At 34.9% G+C, this 24,540-nt stretch overlaps 1 protein-coding gene across 1 annotated transcript in view; it reads right to left on the bottom strand.

Moving 5' to 3' along the window:
- Positions 1 to 3,006: 3,006 nt before the first annotated feature.
- Positions 3,007 to 24,540, bottom strand: part of me2 (malic enzyme 2, NAD(+)-dependent, mitochondrial) — a 28,194-nt gene continuing 6,660 nt past the window's right edge. The window contains exons 2-15 of the mRNA XM_073839712.1: positions 22,996 to 23,127; positions 16,439 to 16,572; positions 16,012 to 16,161; positions 15,334 to 15,409; positions 14,998 to 15,159; positions 13,188 to 13,401; positions 11,947 to 12,044; positions 11,730 to 11,843; positions 10,278 to 10,389; positions 8,333 to 8,475; positions 8,023 to 8,125; positions 7,476 to 7,546; positions 6,986 to 7,084; positions 3,007 to 4,727 (exon numbers count right to left, since the gene is read on the bottom strand). Coding sequence (XP_073695813.1) covers positions 4,566 to 4,727; positions 6,986 to 7,084; positions 7,476 to 7,546; positions 8,023 to 8,125; positions 8,333 to 8,475; positions 10,278 to 10,389; positions 11,730 to 11,843; positions 11,947 to 12,044; positions 13,188 to 13,401; positions 14,998 to 15,159; positions 15,334 to 15,409; positions 16,012 to 16,161; positions 16,439 to 16,572; positions 22,996 to 23,103 — 1,746 coding nt within the window. The 5' untranslated portion in view covers positions 23,104 to 23,127 and the 3' untranslated portion in view covers positions 3,007 to 4,565. The remainder of the gene's footprint in view (positions 4,728 to 6,985; positions 7,085 to 7,475; positions 7,547 to 8,022; positions 8,126 to 8,332; positions 8,476 to 10,277; positions 10,390 to 11,729; positions 11,844 to 11,946; positions 12,045 to 13,187; positions 13,402 to 14,997; positions 15,160 to 15,333; positions 15,410 to 16,011; positions 16,162 to 16,438; positions 16,573 to 22,995; positions 23,128 to 24,540) is intronic.

Raw genomic sequence — 24,540 nt, forward strand, 5'->3', positions numbered from 1 at the left:
AACTAAAAGGTAGTACAACAAATACCACCAAGATTTATTAAATAATGTTGTATTGCATTAGTAATAACTGTTTTTTAAACTGTAATTATTTGTATTTATTATTATTCCGTTTTATTTAATTATTATTATTTTTTATTTCACATCAACATACATTAAAAAAATATAAAAATATTTTCCATAACCATAAACAGATTATTCCTTTTTGTTGGCTTTGTGTTCCGTGTTTTTGACCGATGTAAATACAACATGAAGTTTGTTCAACATGAAGTGATTTCACTCCCTGAAATGATGTGAACTCCAGATACAATCAAAGCCAGGACAAGAAAAGAAAAGCACCAACAAAGCAGACATGCATCAGTGACAGTGACTCACTCGCTTTGAGTGAACTCCTCATTAGCTGAGTCTGTGTTCCCTCTCCACAGTCAAACAGCCAACTTTCTCCTTCAGTCCTCAACACAAGCGCAGACGCGCCGCGATTAGGAGACGGATACGCGGAGCCAGTCCCGAGGAACGTGATATCCATAGACATTATGCTGTTTTGTTTGCATGCGACGATTTAAACATTTACGCTGCCAGAATAAACCGGCAGCGTCTCCCTCGACCAGCTGAGCCACTGTGAACACGCGTTCTATCAACATCCGGGGCACGAGTGCGACGCGGACGCGCTCAAGTTTAATTCGACTGTCGCGTGCTTAGTGCGTACTGCACAGTGTGCACTTAAAGGAGTAGTTCACTTCCAGAACAAAAATTTACAGATAAAGTACTCACCCCCTTGTCATCTAAGATTTTCATTTCTTTCATTAGTTGTAAATAAGTAATGTTTTTTGAGGAAAACATTTCAGGATTTCTCTCAATATAATGGACTTCTATGGTGGCCAAAATGCAAAACTTCCAAAAAGCAGCTCAAATGCAGCTTCAAAGGGCTCTAAATGATCCCAGCCAAGAAAGCAGGGTCTTTTCTAGCGAAATGATCGGTTATATTCTACATTAACAATTTATATACTTTTAATCTCTCACAAAATGAGGTTAAAAAGTATATAAATTGTCTTTTTTTTTTTTTTTAAATAAACAATTGTTTTGCTAAATAAGATCCTTTTTCCTCAGCTGTGATCGTTTAGAGCCCTTTGAAGCTGTGTTTTGGAAGTTCAAACTCGGGGGCACCATAGAAGTCCACTATACGGAGAGAAATCCTCAAATGTTTTCCTCAAAAAACATCATTTCTTTACGACTGAAGAAAGAAAGACATGAACATCTTGGATGACAAGAGGGTGAGTACATTATCTGTAATTTTTGTTCTGAAAGTGAACTACTCCTTTAACACTTCTTGCAGTTTTTATTGTATATTTTGAGTGTACTGTATAAGCAAAACAATATGCATTAGGCAAATATGAATGTTTAAAAATACTGCTGCATGGGATCAAGTTATAATGTAAAAAAAACAATAAAATAAAATGATTTCATTATTATTATTATTTATTTATTTTTTTTACCTTTGGCTGTCCAAATAAATAAGATGCGACTCATATTATGTCTGGTTCTTGTCTAGTGTGTTGAATGAATGTATTAAAGTGGTTTATTTTAAGAGACACTAGAGGTCAGCATAACATCAAACTATAATATAATATTTGTAGGTTACAGTTCAATCAGAGCAGAATTCCAGAGGCATCTCCTATTATTATTACTGTATATAACGGTGTGATAACACTATTTTTAATATTTAATTTTTTTTTAATATAAATGAATTTTAGCCTATAAAAAAAACAGTAATTTAAAAAAAAAATACTATATTTTTGCTGTTTAATATTTGCCGATATAAAAAATAATGTATTTATGTTATTTAATACAAAGAATAATTTATTTTTACATATTAAAATGAATTCATATGAAAAAAGTTACTAATTTTTTTTTTTACAGAATTGCCAGACATGTCTTATTCTTTTTAATGTATATAACAGTATATAATTCAATGTTAGTAGTATTGATTTAAAAGTAAATCAGTAAAAAAAAGCAATTGGTAATTGTACATCAGAAAAAAATGTAAAAAGGAGTAAAAGTATATTTTAGTGTATATTATTTTAGTAAATTACAAAAACTTGCATTCAATTTTTTTTATTTAAATGAATTTTGACCTGTTAATTTTAAATTTTACATTTAAAATCAGATATTAAAATAAAAAATATATATTTGCTGACATAATTTTTTTTATATTTGTTTATATAGAAAAATATTTTTACAGATCAAAATTGATTTATATGAAAAACAAAATTATTAGAATTATTGTGTATACAGTACACAGTATATAATTCAAAGTTTGCGTTATATTAGTATTAATTTATAAGTAAAAAAAATGGAATTGTATATCAGCGTAAAATTTATAAAATATAATTTTAAATTTATTTTAGTATTTTACTACATTAATATTTTATCTTTTCATATAAATGAATTTTAACCTGCAAAAATAATATAAAACTACTATAATTTTGCTTTTAATATTTGCTGACATAAAAAAAATATTTTATTTATTAAGCATATAGTACATAATTAAGTATTTAGGTTTTCATTTGTTATTTTCCTTTTAAATATTTATAGCAATATTAATTTATATTAAGAAAATTACAGTATTTTTTTTTACAGAATTTCTAGGGCATCTATTATTTTCTTTGTATATAATTCAACGTCAGCAATATAAAACATTGATTTAAAAGTAAATTAGTAAAAAATGTAATGTAAATTTGAAAATCAGTAAAAGTATATTGTAGTATACTCTATTTTAGTATATTTTTCACATAAATTGTAAAAACAGCAATTAAAATAAAACAAATATTAAAATACATATTATATATGTCACTATTTTTTTTTTTTTTATATTTGCACAATCCACAAGGCATCTGTTATTTTTATTAATGCATAACTCCAAGATAGTATGTTCGTTTAATTCAATTAACTGGAATTTTTAACCATAACATATTTAAAATAATACTTCAAAATAGTTAATAGACCAGCAGCGATTTGACCACAAACGTTTATTCTGCACTTGTAACAGTGCACACAGATTCTGAGCAGCTCCTAGTGTTCACACACTAAAGCAGAATCACATCTCTACCCACAATGCACCTCTAGATGTGAGGAAGGACTGTGTTCAGAAACATTAATGACTTCAATACAGGTGTACAACATTGATCACACCAACTAAAGTGTCAAAGGACTGGCAAACGAAACATCTCTCTGTGTTGGTCCTGAATATAAGAGTGTTCATTGCTTATTTTGTACGAAATGCTGACAAAAGAAAATAAACCTTCAATGTGCAGTTTTGCAGTTTTCAAACTGTAAATGATGTTAACGTGTTGTTCTTGTGATCTTTGGCTATAGCGTTTACTATGGCAAAGAAAATACCGAATACACGATGTGCGGCGACTATATAAAGATATATAAACAGGCACTTCAGTACATATCTATTCTGATGGTTAATATAATATATATTTTAATATAATTTACTGATGTTGCATGAAACATACATAGCTGTGAAAGTATTATATCTCTAATTTATCTCCACATTCTTCTCTATTTCATCATTTGAGCTCTAATCAATATTTAATGCCCATATATCTATATACAGATTTACTATGGAAGCAGCTGTGTAATGTTGGATAATATACAGTCAGCCAGTCATTTTCAAACAAGATGACTAGTTTGACCTTTCTTTTGTTACAATGATATTATTATTGTTTATTACTATAAAAAACATGTTCGCATGTAAATATTTGCTGGTATATGGCCTAAAAACTTACAGCTACAAATATACGCCATAATGCAATGACTGTAATATTGTGCAATATACTGAACTCTGCTAGTCCTTCATGTCCTGTACTTCCTCCTAAACTAAGAAATAATTGATTGCTGTTAAAGACACAACAAGAAACAAACACAAGTGTGATGAACTATTGGAGTGTGACTTCATTTTTGAAAAGGTTTCATTGCACGCAGCATATAAAAACAACTGAGAGGAGTGGCAAGGCACGCTACTGAACTAAACACTGTAGGAGTGCAAAAATAATTGAATAAAATATATTTCGCATAAAGAAATTGAAGCTTAATTACAAGCATTTTGAAATTATTTTAATGAAAAGTAGGCATATTTATTACCTAATTCTATTTAGCATAATGGACCTGGAAATTTGAATGGTTTTCTATTAGATTCTCATTACTGTAATGTTTTTTGTTTTTACTATATTAGAGTGAAAAAGTGTTACACAAATGACAGGAAATAATTAAATGTAAAATGTAAATAAAAGGATAAAATGTGCTTAATTATGACAAAATAATTAAAATAGTGTTCATTTCCTTTATGCAAAATATATATATATTTTTTTATTCTTGAGTGAAATGTTTTCTGAATGTAAAATTCATCTATAAACTGAAATTGCAATTTAAGGAAAGGGGCAGAAATATGAATAAATATTGCAAAAAACAAAAAGGAGTGCCTAAAACAGAAGATTGAAAACTCCCTACAGACTTCCTGGTTTTTGTTCTGTTTCTCTCTGTGTGGTTTTTCCTCATGTGTTTGTCTAGTCTACTACAGGGCTGTGAGAAACCCCGGGCCAGTCGTATATCTCGGGCATAAATGAATCGTAGTTGGTGTTCCACACCACGGATCTGATGTACGTTTCCTTATCCACAGGCTCAGGGTATCGAAACGCCATGCCCTTTGAATACACGTACTCCACCACCTGTGTACAAAACACACTTCGTCTTAGTATGAGGTTATGACAGAAAACAAGTGGCATTTTTCAAGACTTTTTAAAAGACCAATGAAAGAAAATGTAAGGAATAATTTAAAGGGAACACAATTCATAAATATGTTCTCTGAATGTAAATGAAAACTGAACAACTTCCAACTTTCCATTACTTTTTTGAGAAAAAAAAAAAAAAAATTCCAGGATTTAATTTGTGAAAGGGCAAATTAAGACTTCAAGACCCTTCTAAGACCTTTATAAACCCAAAAGTCCCTTTAATGCAAGTCATGTCACCCTGCGGCCATCTTTGAAACGCCTCTCGGGCATGCAAGTGCAGCAAACTCCAAACTGTTCACCAAGCTAACGATTAAATTTCATATTTTAAATCTCCAAAGAAATCCAACAAGAACTGCCTCATAAATATGGTTCCTTGTGCTCCAATAGCGTAAAAAAAAAACACGCTTATTTTTCCGGCTAAATGAGCCAGTGCGCATGCGCAGTACTGAGCGCATGTCTTAGAGCGCCGATTGTTTCTATAGCAACCAGGACTTCTAACGGCAACTGTAGTGACGCACTGACTTTACTCATCAACGATTGGCTCTTTCACTAAGAAGGCGGGGCTTCGCGGCCATAATGAACGTTGCATTTTTCCCCATTCAAAACTATACGAGTGACATGTCTTGGGTATTCTATAGTCTTTGATAAACCCTGCACGATTCTGGGGGAAAAAAAATTGCGCATTTTTTTTTTGCAATATATATTGCTATATGAAAAGAAAAAAAAGGAATTTTTTTGAAACCAGAATTTTTTTTTTAAAACCAGAAATTTTTTTAAAAAACAGATTTAAAAAAAAAAAACATTCGGAGTTAGCAGGGTGATTTAGTTTGAGAAAAATGAAGAATTTTTTTTTTTTTTTTTTTTAAAGCCTGACAAAAGTAATTTTTTAGGGCTGAATGATTTTGGAAAAAAAACTTGAGAAATATGGGTGTTCATACTTTCTACAATAATTAACTGAAACCTTTTTCAGTTTTATAAAAACCAATTCAATTGACCAATTCAATATGACTATAAAATAACAATTTTCATGATTTTATTGTGATTAATATTAAATAAAATATTTAACTAAATATATTGTAATAAAACTGTAAAATTCTATTAATCAGTAAGCATAAACATTTACCACATTATCTAGATCAGGGGTCCCCAAACTTTTTTCTGAGCGGGCACATAATTTTCTTTTCTTTAATGGGGGGCCGGGTCGGTTTATAAAAGAAAATTCCATCGGCTGGACTGACTACTATTATTATTATTATTATTATTATTATTATTTTATTATGATTTTACCTGTATTTATTATACCTTTTAATGCTAGAATAGTTTATTTTTTTATGCACCAGACAAATGATCATTTCTTTTCAAAAGATATACAGGTGCTTCTCAATAAATTAGAATGTCATGGAAAAGTTCATTTATTTCAGTAATTCAACTCAAATTGTGAAACTTGTCTATTAAATACATTTAATGCACACAGAGTGAAGTAGTTTAAGTCTTTGGTTCTTTTAATTGGGATGATTTGGCTCACATTTAACAAAAATTTATCTCTAGCATTGTTCAGAGGGCCGGTCCAAATGTGGGGGCGGGCCGCATTCGGCCCCTCAGGTCTTAGTTTGGGGACCCCTGATCTAGATAATCAGATATTTTGTGTGTATGACCCTGAACCACAAAACCAGTCATAAGTAGCATAGGTATATTTGCAGCAATAGACAACAATACATTATTCATTATTTAATTGCAAAAATCATTAGGATATTAAGTAAAAATCATGTTCCATGAAGAAATTTTGTAATTTTCCTACCGAAAATATATCAAAACGTAATTTTTGTATAGTAATATGCATTGTTAAGAACAACTTCAGATGCGATTTTCTCATTTGTATTTTTTTGCACCTTTAGATTGCAGATTTGCAAATAGCTGTATCTCGGCCAAATACTGTCCTATCCTAACAAACCATACATCAATGGAAAGCTTTCAGATGATGTTTAAATCTCAATTTCAAACATGACTGGTTTTGTGGTCCGCTCATGTCCAATTTGAATCAAGCCATTCTCAGAGGCTGAAAACTGCCTTATAAACTATGACTAAATGCTGTGCTTCACTTTGAACTAAGTAAAGCAAATCTTAATTTGATTAAATCAAAGTCTCTGCAATTAGATATACTGTGTCCAGAAACACACACACAAACACAGTCTGACCTTGATGGCCATTTGCAGTGACACCTCTCTAATGTTGGACAAGGGAGGATACAGTCGGCCCTGACTCAGGTCTTCATCTGTAAGCTGATCCGCCAGCGTCTACAACACAAACACTGTTTTATCAAGTCGCAAAATAAAATATTAACAAAAACAGGTAGTACAACTTCTGCTTTTTACACACAGGCCAAGCAGGGCTAATAACCTCTGAAAAAATAACTCTAGAGAGGGGATTTGTGCTAAACATATGCATTGTATTACAAAGTTATTATAGTTTTTCTTTAAATGTTATCTTCATTATTTAATGTATATTTGAATAAATCTGTCATGAAATCAAGCTATGACAAAATGTTTATATTTCAACAACAAATGGAGGAAGAATCAAAATGTTATCACAAAAGTCTTATGTTCAACTTTGATGATTATATACAACTTAATTTGTAAAAACAAAGCATACTCTGGTCTTAAGTGTGATTCAGGATTGTGTATTTACCTTTGCGGCCTCAAGGAAGACCGTATCGCTGATGTGTCGCACTCCACTGAGTATAACAGCCAAAGCTACACCTGAAATTACAACCTATAGGTCAACACATGATAACCTGGACAGGCCAGATTTACACCATTTGTTCTTAAGCATCTTCATAGGCTTGTTAGATATTAGCAACTTTAAAATTTGCATGCGTTTAGCGCTAACAACTAAAACTAGGGATGCAATGAAATGAAAATTCTTGGCCGAAGCCGAACAAAATTACACACTGGGCCGAAGGCCAATTACTGAACCACCCCTTTCCTTCTCATGGAAGATATAAGATGCTATACTAAAGAGTCTCTCGCTGTCGGTGCTTCTAATGATTTTTGCATCTTTCTCGGACAGTTCCAAATGCTTCCACACTGCCGACATGTTTGCTGCATTAGTGCGCGCCTCTATTTGATCGCTTCACGTCATTTTTCAGTATAATTTATTCTGCCTTTTCGCTTATTTGGCCGAACATTTGGTGCATCCCTAACTAAAACATCCATTACTGAAAGCATGTCAATACCAGGGAATATATAAGCGTTGTTGCCCTGTCCAGGGGTCAGTATTCGGCCATCTTCTAGTGACACAGGTGCAAACGGACTGCCGCTGGCAAACAAACACCGTCCCTGAAACAGAAAGATATTCACTTGTATTTACATACTTGGACACAGTATACTACATGCCGTCTCTCATTGATTGATAGTTTATAATTGATAGTTTGAGCCTTTTAGTGTATTAAAGTCTAGTGCATCCACAAAACCATATGCAAACTTTTTTTGGCTTATTATTTCATATGTTAGGCTTTATAGGGTTATGCATGAATGATATTTAACCTGTGTGAGGCTGTAGGCATCTTCAGCTGTACACTCTGCCTTTGCGGTGGGGTTGCTGAGGGCAAAGATAATCGGACGCTCGTTCAAGCTGCCCATTGCTCTAATGACATCATGAGTGAAGAGCCGGCCGGCACCTGACACACCTGATGACATTGAGAAAGAGGTCAAAACATGCATATGCATTTACAGTGAGGAAAAACATTATTTGTTCCCATGCTGATTTTGTACGTTTGCCCAATTTTAATGGCAGGTTTATTTTAACGGTGAAAGACATAACAACAACAAAAAATACAGAAAAACGCTATAAAAAGTTATAAATTGATTTGTATTTTAATGAGTGAAATCAGTATTTGATCCCCTATCAATCAGCGGGATTTCTGGCTCCCAGGTGTCTTTTATACAGGCAACGAGCTGAGATTAGGAGCACTCTCTTTTAAGGCAGTGCTCCTAATCTTCACAGAAGCAATCAATCAATCAGATTCTAAACTCTCCACCATGGCCAAGACCAAAGAGCTGTCCAAGGAAGTCAGGGACAAGATTGTAGACCTACAAAAGGCTGGAATGAGTGAGAAGGTGACAACAGTTGGTGCGATTATTCGCAAATGGCAGAAACACAAAATAACTGTCAATCTCCCTCTGTCTTGGTCTCCATGCAAGATCTCACCTCCTGGAGTTTCAATGATCATGAGAACAGTAAGGAATCAGCTCAGAATTACACTGGAGGATCTTGTCAATGATCTCAAGGCAGCTGGGACCATAGTCACCAAAAAAACAATTGGTAACACACTACACCGTGAAGGACTGAAATCCTGCAGCACCTGCAAGATCCCCCTGCTCAAGAAAGCACATGTACAGGCCCATCTGAAGTTTGCCAATGAACATCTGAATGATTCAGAGAAGAACTGGGTGAAAGTGTTGTGGTCAGATGAGACCAAAATCAAGCTCTTTGTCATCAACTCAACTCTTCATGTTTGGAGGAGGAGGAATGCTGCCTATGACCCCAAGAACACCACCCCCACCGTCAAACATGGAGGTGGAAACATTATGCTTTGAGGGTGTTTTTCTGCTAAGGGGACAGGACAACTGCACTGCATCAAAGGGATGTTGGACGGGGCCATGTAGCATCAAATCTTGGGTGAGAACCTCCTTCCCTCATTGGAAATGGGCCGTAGATGGGTATTCCATCATGACAATGACCCAAAACACATGGCCAAGGCAGCAAAGGAGTGGCTCAAGAAGAAGCACATTAAGGTCCTGGAGTGGCCTAGCCAGTCTCCAGACCTTAATCCAATAGAAAATCTGTGGATTCAGGGATCTGACGTCAGCCTCGAAACCTTAATGACTTGGAGAGGATCTGCAAAGAGGAGTGGGACAAAATCCCTCCTGAGATGTGTGCAAACATGGTGGCCAACTACAAGAAACGTCTGACCTCTGTGATTGCCATCAAGGGTTTTGCCAGCAAGTAAGAAGTCATGTTTTGTGGAGGGGTCAAATCTTATTTCACTCATTAAAATGCAAATCAATTTATAACTTTTTTGAAATGTGTTTTTCTGGATTTATTTGTTGTCATTCTGTCTCTCACTGTTGAAATAAACCTACCATTAAAATTATAGACCGATCATTTCTTTGTCAGTGGGCAAATGTACAAAATCAGCAGGGGAGTTTATGTGTTATGAATAATGCATTTAGCTATATGCATTAAAAACAACATGCAACAATAAAACAATGACAACCCATATTTAGTCTTAAAGGTACAGCAAACAAAAAGAGCTTGTTTGATTTTAATGTTCATGAAAAACTAAATGACAGCTGTTTTAGTGCAAGCCTTGACCATCTTTAAAAAGAAACTAAATGAAGGTTAAACCTTTAAAGGTTAAAGATAGCTAGAATGATTAACATTGGGGTTGATTTCAGGGCAAGACACAGAGGGAGCAGCTTGTCTTACCGATGATCGCTGTGGGTTTAATAACATTGACAGCGTCTAAGAAGCTTTTCACGTCCCCAGGATCAGGGTGAACAAAAGCCTCCTGATTACTATCAGTCTCATAAGCTCTGCCCTGAAAAACAGAGAAACACACACCGGATTACTGGACTACAGTTGTGAATCTCAAAGCATGTGAAAGAAGAACAAGTTGGTAAATGACACAGATTTTCAATTCCTGTTCAGAGTTTTGTGAGGAGACTTTGCATGTGAACTCGGAGAGTCATTTAGCTAAGCTTGCTAAAATACTGTGATTGCATTTCATAGACAGTAAACAACCTCAAGTGGTAGTTTTATTTCAGTATTAAATTATGTATTATTAGAGCTTTTATATTTTTAGTTAAAAATTTTAATTTTTTTTTTTTTTGTAATTTCGCACTTGTCAGTTATTTAAATGTATTTATTTTAATATTACTGTTTAGGTTTAATTTATTTTAATTACAGTTTTAGTTTTCTAGTTAATATTTTTGTAGCTTAAACTTAAATTTGAACATTTTTGTTGCTAATTTTGGTGTAGGTAGTTTTTTCCCCCCTTTTTAAAAAATAAAATAAATTAATTTAAATTTAAATATAAAATAATTATATTATATTTCTATATTTAATATTTTATTCGTCATTATATTATTTAATATATTTAAATGATTAAATTTTTATTCATTTTATGTAAATTAACCAAAGTGTTATTTAAATTTAAAAGTTATAGAAAAAAGTCAAATTATGTGCAAATTAAATGTTTAGTTACAACTTAATTTGTACATTTAAACTACAGCACTTTTATTGAAGTGGTGATTATTATTAAATAATCTGCATTTTAAGTTTTTTCTTAGCTAAATTAAAACTGAAATTTCAGTTTTGGCTTTTCTGTAAAAAAAATAAAATAAAATAATTTCAGGGCATCAACAAACATTAACAATTTGCATGATAAATCAGATACAAAAATTCAATGTGCAATAAAAAAAAAATATTTATAAATGCTGTACAATAAATTAAATGTATAACATACCACTTTTTAAATTAAAAATAATGATAAAAAATACAGTTACGATAGTAATGAAATAACAATGGTATGACTGAGAAGATAAGTTTTTAAAAGTCGGTTCATTTGATTTAGTGCTTCAAAACCAGGATTGACTAATCATTGTTTATAATCCATTTCTGTAGTAAAATCCATTGCTCATAGTATTATTAAATTCTAAATATTCACTAATCAAAATGATTGACATTTGGATTATAACTTGTCATAAGAAGAGTGATTCTGTTTTTACACATGACCAAACCTAACAAATGATGACAGTCAAGTTTGTTTCTAGGTTTTGATATTTTTTCTTATAATGCAAATACATTCAGATATTTTGAACTCTGAGTTCAAGGTAAAATTACTGCATACACATTTAATGCACACACTTATTCTCTTACCTTTACTAACAGACCATATTTGTCAAACATCCAGATTTTCTCTCTAGCTTCTGTCTGAGACATTCCCGACTCCATCATGGCCATGACGATCAGGTTAGCGATTCCCAGCGCTGCCTAAAAATAAACAATCTCAGCCTAAATACACAGGCTCCACTGAAGTTTAATGTCATATCAAACCACACACTTTAAAAGACTGGGTTGTGTTATAAAGCCTTACCTCTCCAGCCCCCAGAAACAGAACTTTATGTTCAGTTATCGGTTTCCCCACAGCACGCTGAGCTGCCAGTAAACCCGCCAGAGCTACTGATGCTGTGCCTGAGGAAACACAAACACAGCTACTGATGCACAGCGGACATGAAAAAAATCAATTAAATATGCATTTCCTAAAGGAAATACCTGTGCTTGTAAGGCAAATAAGAACAAACCACAATTCAGTATGCAAATATGAGGATAAAGTCATCATTTAGTAGTCTCATTTAAATAGTGAAAAAACAAGTCTGATCACACTCTCTTCAAAAAACGCATGAGTTATGTGCCAAAGCTTGTGTTAGGTTTGTTTAACTCACTTACACTAAGCTAACACAACGAATTGGTTCATTTGACTCAAACTCAGTAATACTATGAGTACTATAGTACTAATGGATTTAACTACAAAAATTTCAAACTACAAAACAAGGGATTCCTGGTTATGAAGCAGTCGCTGAATCATGTGAACCGATTCACTAAAATGAATCAGACTTCTCAGTGCTACCAGGGTTATTATCCTTAATTTAAAGTATAACTTCTAAAAAACATGTAGGTTCATTTAAATAAAGTTGAAATAAAATATACAGTTGCAATCGAAATTATTCAACCCTCCAGAGCACTGCAGAAATTATTTATTTTTTGTCTTGTTTCCAGCCAAAATAGCTAAAAATTCTTAAATCAAGAAGGAATATTACATTATATATTGACATTATCACTTTTAATATGCCAGCAATCTTTTATAAATGCAATTTTTATAAAGTCCTGGATCTTTAGAAAAGCGAGTATTTGTAAAGTACTGCAAAAAGTCTCACTGCAAAAAATGCTTTCCTTACTTAGATTTTTTTGTCTTGTTTCCAGCCAAAATATCTAAAAATTCTTAAAATCAAGAAGGGTTTTGTAGACGAGTAAAAAATTATTGTCTTGTTTTCAGAAAAGTCAAAATTAAGTGCGTTTTTGCTTGAAACAAGCAAAATAATCTGCCAATGGGGTTTTCTGTTTGAAATAAGATTTTTTTGCTTACCCCATTGGCAGATTATTGTGCTTGCTATAAGCAAAAACTCACTTAATTTTGTCAAGGGGGTTGAATAACTTCGATTGCAACTGTAAATAAAAATATTAAGCTTAAGCTATTTACAAAAGAACTAAACTGAAATTTGAAGCAGTAGAATTACTAACTGGGCTTAAAACACTAAGTGAACCACTGATACAAACCCTGGATGTCGTCGTTGAAGGTGCAGTACTTCTCACGGTATTTCTTTAGGAATCGGAAGGCGTTGTGATTCCCAAAGTCCTCAAATTGGATGAGGGTGTCCTGTCCGTACTTATCCACCACAGCCTCCATGAACTCATCTATGAGATCGTCGTAGCGCTGGGAACGGTCACGCCGTTGATACAGACCCATGTAGAACGGGTCCCTCAGTAACTTCTGCAGAGACACACAAAAACACAAACACACAGATAAAACAGCTGCTTTCATAAACCATCTGTAAGATCTGTAAAAACACTAAAGTGGGGTTCTGGAATTAAGAAAAGCATTCAAATCTCTATAATGAAATTGACAGTGGAATACATTACATATATGTGACCCTGGACCACAAAACCAGTCTTAAGTCGCTGGGGTATATTTGTAGCAATAGCCAAAAATACATAGTATGAGTCAAAATTATTGATTTTTCTTTTATGCCAAAAATCATTAGGAAATTAAGTAAAGATCATGTTCCATGAAGATTTTTTGTAAAATTCCTACTATAAATATATCAAAATGTAATTTTTGATTAGTAATATGCATTGTTAAGAACTTAATTTGAAGAAATTTAAAGGTGATTTTCTCAGCATTTTGATTTTTTTGCACCCTCAGATTTCAGATTTTCAAATAGATGTATCTCGGCCAAATATTGTCCTATCCCAACAAACCATACATCAATAGAAAGCTTATTTATTGAGCTTTCATATGATGTATACATCTCAGTTTTGTAAAATTTACCCTTATGACTGGTTTTGTGGTCCAGGGTCACATATATAGAATATTTTATATATAGTTTATTTAATGCATATACACTACCAGTCAAAAGTTTTTGAACAGTAAGAGTTGTTTTTCAAAGAAATCATCAAGTCTGCATTTTTTTGATTCAAAGTACAGCAAAAACAGTAACATTTTGAAATATTTTTACTATTTAAAATAACTGTTTTCTATTTGAATATATTTTAAAACATAATTTATTCCTGTGATTTCAAAGCTGAATTTTTTTAACATCATTACTCCTGTCACATGATCCTTCAGAAATCATTCAAATATTCTGATTTGCTGTTCAAAAAACATTTATTTTTATTATTATGTTGAAAACAGCTGAGTAGAGTTTTTTCAGGTTTCTTTGATAAATAGAAAGCTCAGAAGAACAGCATTTATCTGAAATACAAATAACTCGTAACCTTGTAAATCAATGCTTTTGAATGGTATAGTGTATAATGTTACAAAAGCTTACTTTAGATAAATGCTGAGCTTTAGATCTTTCTATTCATCAAAGAATCCTCAAAAAAAATAAACTCAACTATTTTAAATATTGATAATAATAATGATAATAAATGTTTCTTGAACAGCAAATCAGCATATTAGAATGATTTCTTAAGGATCATGTGACACTGAAGACTGGAGTAATGATGCTGAAAATGTTGCTTTGATCTCAGGAATAAATTAAATTTCAAAATGTATTCATATAGAAAGCATGCGATCACAGCGATGCCATAAAATAACCATTTTTGTTTCCACAAAAAAAAAAAATTCAGTCAAAGGTTCTTTAAAGAACCATCTCTTTCTTATCTTTTTATAATCTGAAGAACCTTCTTTTGCCACAGAAACAGAAAGGTTCTTCAGATGTTAAAGGTTCTTTATGGAACCATTTAGACTAAAGAGGCTCTTCTATGGCATCGTGAAGCACCTTCATTTTTAAGCGTGTACACGGAGCTCTATACAGTCAAAAAATATTGTTACTAATGAATGGTTTGAGAATGAATAGTTACCAACCTCGTTATCTGTGCCTACATCGATGCAGACCGGCAGGCAACTCTCAGGTCGGATTCCAGCACAGGCCGTATAAAGACACAGCTTTCCCACAGGAATACCCATCCCATACACTCCCAGATCACCTAGACCCAGAATACGCTCACCGTCTGTCACCACTACAGCCTGTAAACACACACAGAAAAATCTAATTAAGACATCAAATTAGTATATACACATCACATTCTAAAAGAAAGTTTGGAACACATGGAGTGAAAAAATGGTGGCATTGTTTGAAATTATTATTCAAACAGTATCCTCAAATATGCACTGGAATGCTGAAAGGTCAAAATCCAATACCTTGACACTGGTTTCTGGCCAATTATCTAGTATGGAACGAACATGTCCTTGGTCCTTAATTGAGATAAACAGACCTCTGTGGAAAAAGACACAAAAGTTTCAATCTCGCTGCCACACAAACAAAAGCCTGTGTTATCGAAAGATTCTCAACAATGGCAAAAATACTTCAAATACTGAACAAAATTAAATAGTTTTCTGGTAACTTATTTCAACATTTTATTTGAACTCCACTGTGAATCTGCACCTACTTTTAAAGACAAGTTGTCATAATAGTTACACACATGCATATTGCATATTAACTTCCAGGTCAAATGTTAAATTGGTAAATGCCTTACTGAATCAGTGTTGAAGGATTCAAATAGAAGTATTCGTTACTCAGATTCAAGCCGATAATTTATGAGTTTGTTCAGGTAATTAAGAACTTGTTCATAAGATTTATTTGATCTTTAATCAGATTGATCACACTGTGTTTGTTTTTGTGTGCAGCCATTGAAGACAACTAATTTTACTACATTTTTCCATTAAAATCTAGTATTTATTAAAATAGTTTTATTCTTCATGCTACAAATATCCCCCTAGGTTAGCAGCATTTCAAAATGCAGTCACAGCTGTGATCTACACAGAAAATGGTAAATGTATCAAAGCTAAATAGTTATAATTTAACGAAGTGTAGCTTACTTGGGTCGCCTGAAGATATGTCCATACTGTGTACAAGCGAGACCAACGGTAGGCGTGTAGACGATGGGCATGAGAGCCTCAATGTCTTCCATCAGCACACGGTAGAAAAGACGCTCATTCCTCTCCTGAATCCCCATCAGATAGATGTACCTGTTCAAATTAATCCATACATGAATCTACATTTTTTGTAATTGGGCATATTTTCAATTAAACATAATACTGTGTGAAATAATTTAAATTCAAATTCAATTCCAAATTGTAGAACAACTCTTATTAGACATTTTAAATTCACTTTATATTAAAATTTCATTCAAATTGTAGAACAACTCTTATTAGGCACTTTAAATTCAATGTAAACTCTAGAACAACCATTTTTATCTAGAATAGCTCTTATTATCTGAAATGGGTAGTGATTTAAATAATGTACTTCTGCAGTGGGTCGGACATCTTCTTCAGGTTCTTCTGGAAGCGCATGGCCTGGTTGTCCTGTGTCTCGATCTTTGGTGGCAATAGACCATGAATTCCCAACATCTGCCGTTCCTTCAGAGTGAAGGCCATGCCCTATGCATGCACAAGTACATAATCAAAGTCTACACTAGATTTTTACCTTTTTTACATCAAAAATCAAAAGAGCCCAAAACTGAATATCTTAGGCTTTCTTCAGATGGTTTTTGGTATATCTGAATCAAACTAAATATAAATCTTGAACATTCTGAATGCTTAATAGTGGTCACATAAAGAAAAGTGGCATTAAATCTAGTTTTTTACAACCAATGATTAAGTTTTTATCTGTTTATAAGCAAAGAAAACGGAAATAAATAAATAAAAAAAACAATAATAATAATAATAATAACAGATTCAATCCAAATGTTTTACATAAAAAAAACAAATTAGCTTTTTTTAACATTTATTATTATGTAATATTACTAACTTGTATTATTATTTTAATTTACTTATTATTTAGAATATGTCAGATTTCGAGTAGTAATTCAAAATAAAGTCTAAAAGCTAAATAAAATTGAGCAAAAGATCTAAAAAGTACATAATACTATTACTTATAGTAACAATAATAATAATCAATTATAAACTAAAAAACACAACAAAATAAAAAGTAAATATAAACAAAATATAAACAAAACTAAATCCATTTGTGGTTTGAAATTATTTGATAACTTAATAATAATAATTAAAAATATATTTTGCTATTAGGAAAGTGTCAGATTCAAACATTAAAAACTACACTGTCTACAAACGGATCCAATTTCATCACTTGCTTGGAGCAACACCAAAGTTTCTTTAGGGTTACAACTTACAAGTTTTTTTAAATAGCTAACCACACTGTAAGTATGAGCAATAGCGCTGCTCGCCTTAGTAAACGATGCAAACTACAGACAAAGCCACGCACACAAAAACAACTGCAGATGGTCTATTCTAATGCATTATCTGCAAAGAGGGCCATGACATGGAGGGCAGAGAATACAATGGGTCATACAGAGACCCTGAAACACTGACTGCATGTGTGTTTGGGGGTTGGCTGGAGCCCTGCTCTGCTGTACATTAAAACCATGCATGACTTTTTGACCTGAGATGCCATGAATGTAATGCATACATCCTGTGTGTGAGGAGGAGGAGATCATCAAAGCAGAACAGTGGCCAATAAGGGTCAGCGAGAGGGAAACACCCATCTTTAACATTCAGGAACTGCATTCACTTTACATTCCTTATGCTTGGAGTGTGTGTACATGTGTGTCTGAGCATGTTTAAAGACTGGGAATAGGCTTTAACAGGGCTGGTGGGTTACAGGTCTGCTCTGAACAGCAGGAAAAAAGTCTAGGTTACGAAGGTAACCCTCGTTCCCTGAAGGAGGGAACGGAGATGTTACATATGGGAACTCGCCTGAGAGACCAATCATCTCTGAGCCTTATTCAAAAGGCCAATGAACATTGGCGAGTGTTATTTGCATGCCAAGCCACTCCCCCGTACATACAGGTATATAAGATGGCGGCTTGCAACCACTCATTCAGGTTTTCGCTGAGGAGCCGAATCGAGCCAGCGTCAGCGCGATGCAAGGGTCGTGGCAGGGGATGTAACGTCTCCTTCGTAACCTAACGTTCCCCTTCAGTCGTTTCACTACGACTTTACATATGGGAACAGACCCATGGAACAGGCCACGACCCTGACGCCGCGTTACGCACAACCCCACGTGCTGACAGGCGGACGTGTCAGCAGATGGAAATTGTAACGTAACCTTCCCAACACCCTGGGGGCCAGTAGAGGGGGCCCCACAGGGATGCCAGATGTACTGAAGCATGGGTTGGGGGGGCAGAGCACATGAGATCTTTACATGTGGAAATGAGAATAATTCAATATATCCATAAATCTTTTAGGGATACACAAGGGAAACAGCGGTCTTCTCCGCTGGAAATATTGAAAAATATAGCCACAACCTGCGGGCGAAGGAGACCCAGGCAGGATCACAGTCAGGGACTACTCCGCATCTAGGCCTGACTGCAGGGCATCATCTAGGCCTGACTGCAGGGCATAGAGGACCCAGGGTTCACCGGAGGGAACATTCTGGGAATATGGCGCACGGATCCACGTGGGAATGGCGCAGCAAGCCAACACCAGCCGTCCTCCCTCTCACCTGAAGTCTATGTTAAGACACGGGAGGAAACGGCCTCTACACAAAGGTTGTAGAACCTAGCAAGGTATTAGGTGTCGCCCAGCCGGCAGCTCTACAGATATCTGCTAGTGAGGCGCCATGAGCCAACGCATAGGATGAGGCAACACTCCTAGTGGAGTGGGCACGAACACCTAAGGGGCATGGCTCTCCCTGATACAAGTAAGACAGGGAGATGGTTTCCACCACCCAGTGGGCCAACCTCTGTTTGGAGACAGCATTCCCTTTCTGCTGACCTCAGAAGCAGACAAAGAGCTGCTCAGTGCGTCTGAAGTGGCGAGTAGGGTCTACGTATAAGCGCAGAGCACGAACAGGGCACAGCAGCGCAGAAGCTGGGTCTGCCTCCTCTGGGGGCAGAGCTTGCAGGTTAACCACCTGATCACGGAAGGGCGTGGTGGGAACCTTGGGCACATAACCGGGCCGGGGTCTCAGGATGACGTGAGAATCTCCGGGCCCGAACTCAAGGTACGTTTTGCTGACAGAGAAGGCTTGTAGGTCCCCTACCCTCTTGATGGAGGCCAGTGCAGTCAGGAGCGCTGTCTTTAGTGACAGGAATTTCAGTTCAACTGACGCAAGTGGCTCGAATGGGGCTTCCCGTAGGCCACGGAGGGCGACAGAGAGATCCCAAGAGGGTATGAAGTGCGGTCTGGGAGGATTAATCCTTCACGCACCTCGCAGGAACCTCACGATGAGTTGGTGCTTACCAAGGGATGTACCATCCACTGCATCGTGATACTCATATGAAGCAAGCTCAGCGGCATGATTGTGGCTGCAGCTGTCATTTGCCCCAGGAGCCTCTATATTTTGAGAGGGACCGCTGTCCTGTGTCTGAATGATTTCAGACACTACAGCACTAACGGCGCGCTCTTGCTGGTGAGGCGGGCTGTCATGTTGACCGAGTCCAGCTCTACACCGAGAAAGAGATCCTCTGCACTGGGGAGAGTTTGCTCTTCCCTCGGTTGACCTGAAGGCCCAGATGGCTGAGGTGCTGAAGCTCCAGGTCCCTCTGTTCGCACAACAGATCTTGCGAGTGAGCTATGAGAAGCCAGTCGTCGAGATGGTTGAGAATGCGAATGCCTGCGAACTTCGTGAAGACGCGAGGAGAGAGGGACAGGCCAAATGGAAGCACCTTGTACTGACAGGCTGGACCCTCGAAGCAAACCGCAGAAAGGGTCAACTCAACGACGAGGGGAGCCTGCTCGCGAACGAGCGGCGGGACTTCAGCGTAACCATGGTTATGTGTTCGCAATGAACGACGAACCATCCGTGAATGCTGCTTCAGAACGCTCTCAGCCCAGGCATGCGAGGCAGCGTTCATGTCCGTCCAGCGAAGTGAGGAAACTGCCGCACCCAGAAGCGCACGGCCGGAAAGGCATCTCAAAGGAATGTCTTTCACAGCCGTGAGAAATTCACTCTTTTATCCAGGTCTGCCCAGGAAGGAGCACGGCACCACTGTTCCACTGCTCGCTGGTATGCAGAGGCTTCTTAAAGCCGTGAAAACGGCAGCACGCAGGATCCCCCTGGTGGCTGCCAAATGCTCTTTTAGAAATGCTCTTTTAGATCGGCAGCACTCCAGCGGGGGAGAGAGTGAGAACTCATCGCAGGAATTCAATCTGTTGTTCGGCTCGAGCACAGAGAGGCTCTGAAGCGAAAATCTGAATGAGTGGTTGCAAGCCGCCCTCTTAAATACCCCTATGTACTGGGGAGTGGCTTGGCATGCAAATACCACTCGCCAATGTTCATTGGCCTTTTGAATAAGGCTCAGAGATGACTGGTCTCTCAGGCGAGTTCCCATATGTAACGTCGTAGTGAAACGACTGAAGGGGAACCATGTTAAATGCAAATAATAAAATGCAACTATATATATATATTGATTGATAGCTAATTAGAAAAGACTTATCAGCTTTTAAATGGGAGAAAATTTTTGCATGTCTTTTGTGATTGACACTGAAGGCCAAGCAACAAAACTCATCTGTATTTTGGTGCAAATGTAACTTTTTTGGTCAAAGCAAAAACCATGAACAAAACTACACAAGGTAAAAAAAAATATATGACACTGGCTAAGAACTTTTCCAGCAAAATAAAATAAAACAAAATAATAAAAAAGTCAGACTTGACTAGACATTTAAAATAGTCATATAAAAATAAAGGAAAATAAAATGTTAAATTGTAAAATAAATACATTAAAAGGCAAATAACAATATTATAAAAATATATACACACTACTGCTCAAAAATATGGGAACAGTAAGACTTGTAATGTTTTTTTAAAGAAGTATCTCATGCTAATGAAGACTGCATTTATTTTATTAAAAATGCAGGAAAAAAACAATATTACTACAAAATGTTTTGACAACATAAAATAATGGTTTCTATTTTAATATAAATTAAAATAATTTTCGAATTTTCATCAGCCATTTTCAGTGTCACATGATCCTTCAGAAATCATTCTAATATGCTGATTTATTATTAGAATTATCAATAATGAAATGTCAATATTTGCTATATGTCATTTAAAATGAAGTCATATTAAAACAATAACAATAACTGAGCAAAATAAAATAAAAATTGTTTAAAAAATTATAATAAATAATGAATAGATACATAAAATAAATTAAAAGTAAATAACAAAATAATAAAATAAATCTTATTTTATACAATATATAATTTTTTATTATAATTAAATAATAAAATTAATTGATAAATAACTATTAATTCTTAAATAGACATTCAAGACTACATGGTCTACAAATAAACCAAATTTCATAATTTTAGAGTTTTAGGGTTTGTTCAAATCCTAAATCTCTAACATAAGCAATACTAGTGATGCTTAGATAGTTATTTTGGTGCTAACTAATCATTGGTATTTTGGTGCAAATTCACCTAATTTAGTAAAAGCTTGTCAAGTCAGACAGGTGACACTGATATGACTTCATCTTCAAAAAAACAATCAAAAGTGCACAAGGTAAAACAAAATCTGAACCAGACTACATTAAATACAATTGCAGCAAGGATAAACATTGTCTATCAAACACCATGTGTTCTGTGAGGTGAATTACTGGCTGCTGAGAACACGGAACCATCTGGCAGTCTAGTTTAGTTTTGTACAATAAACAGTTTTGGTTCTGTCTTGGATCATTGATGTCTGAAGTAAAATAAAGGTTCTGAAGCAAACCCAGTAGTCTACAAAGTCAGAAATGAAGCACACACACCCATGTTTGTGAGAATACGTGGCACTTTTGCTGAGTCACTCCTCTAATGTTTTCCAGACAAAAGCATTCAGACCCTCAACACACGCAGGGACTGTGTTAGAAAGTGTGTATGCATCAATGCTGGGGAGTAATAAAAACTAGGAGATACATTCAAATGAGCTGAGGGAATGATTAGGGATGCACTGAAATGAAAATTCTTGAACAAAGCCAAACAAAATTACACACTGGGCCAAAGGCCGATTACTGGTTTTTCGTGTTTCTTCCCTATGTATTTTGCCAATTTTTTTGACCATTGCATAAATTAAATAGCCAATATTTGCTTTTTAGTTTTGTCTTGCTTTTTAAAGAAAAAAAAATTACATTTAACTATTTAAGACCTACTACTTCTTGAATCAGGCATTTGTTTTTAATGTAGAAATAAATGCAGCCTTGCTGAGCAAAAGAGAATGTTCTAATAAATGTATTAATAGAGCTGTTATAATGATTGTTATTATTTTTGTCTTACTTTATGTTATTTTACAGAACAACAGTAAAATTACAATACTAACATTTATGAATGTAGACTTTTATTTTGGCGGAAACCCGTAAGAAGACCTCAATACTACTTTTTGCTGACAGCAGCAGATTTATGAATGATTCTCATTACACATTACTCTTCTCATGGAAGACATGCGATGTGACAGTAAACAGTCTCTCGCTGTCGGTGCTTGTATTGATTCTTGTGTCTTTCTCAGACAATATTAAATGCTTCCATGCTGCTGACATGTTTGCGGCATTAGTGCACTGCTCTATTTGATCGCATCACTACATTGTTTAGTATAATTTATTCAGCCTTTTCACTTTTGTTATTTTCGGCCGAATAATTTCGGTTGCCGAACATTCGGTTGCATCTCTAGGAATGATTAAACTCAGTTGTCATTGCAATTGAGATCCTCGTTTCTGTGCCACTTATATAGTTTAGATGCTGCAAATTACTGATTAAATGTAGATTCTCCAACTCTTCTTTCAATGATACTGGAAACCAGAAAGGATGGTGACTGAAAGAGACACTGAGACAAAACTAAAAGGACAAACAGATAGTATTTAGTCCTACCTTGTTGGTACGTGGGTTAAGCATGAGCGGTTTCCCCTTCTCTTTAGTGTGAACCCATCGGCAAATGCTCACACATGGCCTCACACTCGTGCTCAATCTGGACAGCATGGCTGCACTGATACTGACACACACCTGCAAAATACAGAAATAATAAATGCAAAGACACACTTAATGCACTCAGACACAAAAACAGATCATTCAGATTAGCTGTGTCTGATACAAGAGCTCTTATCAGCTGATTAGATTTAATTATTATGGATCTTTCAGCAACACTGCGTTCTCACTCCACAATCCTCTCTGAGAACATTGTAAGTCCCTGCTGTGCTGATAAACATTCATAACAGAGTCTTTGCAAAGGATTTCAGCACACAGAAGAACATCTCTGTAGCCTTTATGCTGTGGCACTTAAGAAGATTTTTTTTAAATAATTTAAAATAAAACACTTACTAAAAAATTTAATAAAAGAAATTAACAAAAATGTGCAAATGTTTTATCATTCACCTGCAAATATCAGATAACTGTGAACAAGCGAATCTCAGGGAACTTTACATCTCAGGGGGCACTTTAATAAAAAAATTTTAGGTCAAAGGGTTTTGGCTGACAAAAAAGCTTGAGAGATACTCACTGTTACACACTTACAGTGATCTTCTCACTATCTTAGTCACACACAAGGAATCAAGAGCAATGAACATTCACATAAATATATAATAAAAATAAATTTTATTTAATTTAAAATAAATTAAATTTAAAATGAAAACAATCAAAATATTAAATTAAAAAAAAATACATATATCTAATATTAAATGTTTAAAATATCAATTATAAATTCAATTGGTTTACTTGCATGACAAGAGGCCATTAATTGGCATTAGATAACAGTGAACATGCAAATGTGTTGTTAAGTCATTAAAATATTAACTAAGTAAATATTTTATTTCTAAGGGCTTTGGCTGACAAACACGTTTGGGAATCCCTGACGCAAATTATGCAAAGACTAATTTTTTGTAATGTAATCTCCTGGAAGGTAAACAAATTAAACTAATTAGGAAGAAAAAAAAAAACAATATGAGGGTGAGTAAATAATTACAAAATGTTCATTTTTGGGTCAAACTAGTTTACCAACATAATCAGATAAAATGGAAAAAGGATCACTCAATAACGCAAACAAAAGCAGTGATGCATGGAAATTATAAAGCATTAAACAATCATATTTAACACATTCAACATATTAAATTACCCTAAGATCACTTAATCAACTCTAAAACAACAATCAGCTGTCTCATGACTGCTGGTTTATATGTCTGCATGTAAGCAGCTGAAAACACTCACGTCAGCACTAAAGTCACCTACTTTGCTTTACGTAGAGGAAGTGAAACTTGTACAGACATAAAGCCAAACCCTTATACAGCAAATAACTAGTCACCAGGCAACCACGATCACTCCTTATCGATTTATTATACTGAATTCTTCTGGGTCACTAAAAAAAGTCAAAGTACACAATAGAGTTGGTGTGCATGCTGATATCATGGTTAGTGTTAGGTCAGG

Source organism: Garra rufa, chromosome 5 (genome assembly GCF_049309525.1).
Source record: "Garra rufa chromosome 5, GarRuf1.0, whole genome shotgun sequence".
In the NCBI taxonomy this organism is placed as follows: domain Eukaryota; kingdom Metazoa; phylum Chordata; class Actinopteri; order Cypriniformes; family Cyprinidae; genus Garra; species Garra rufa.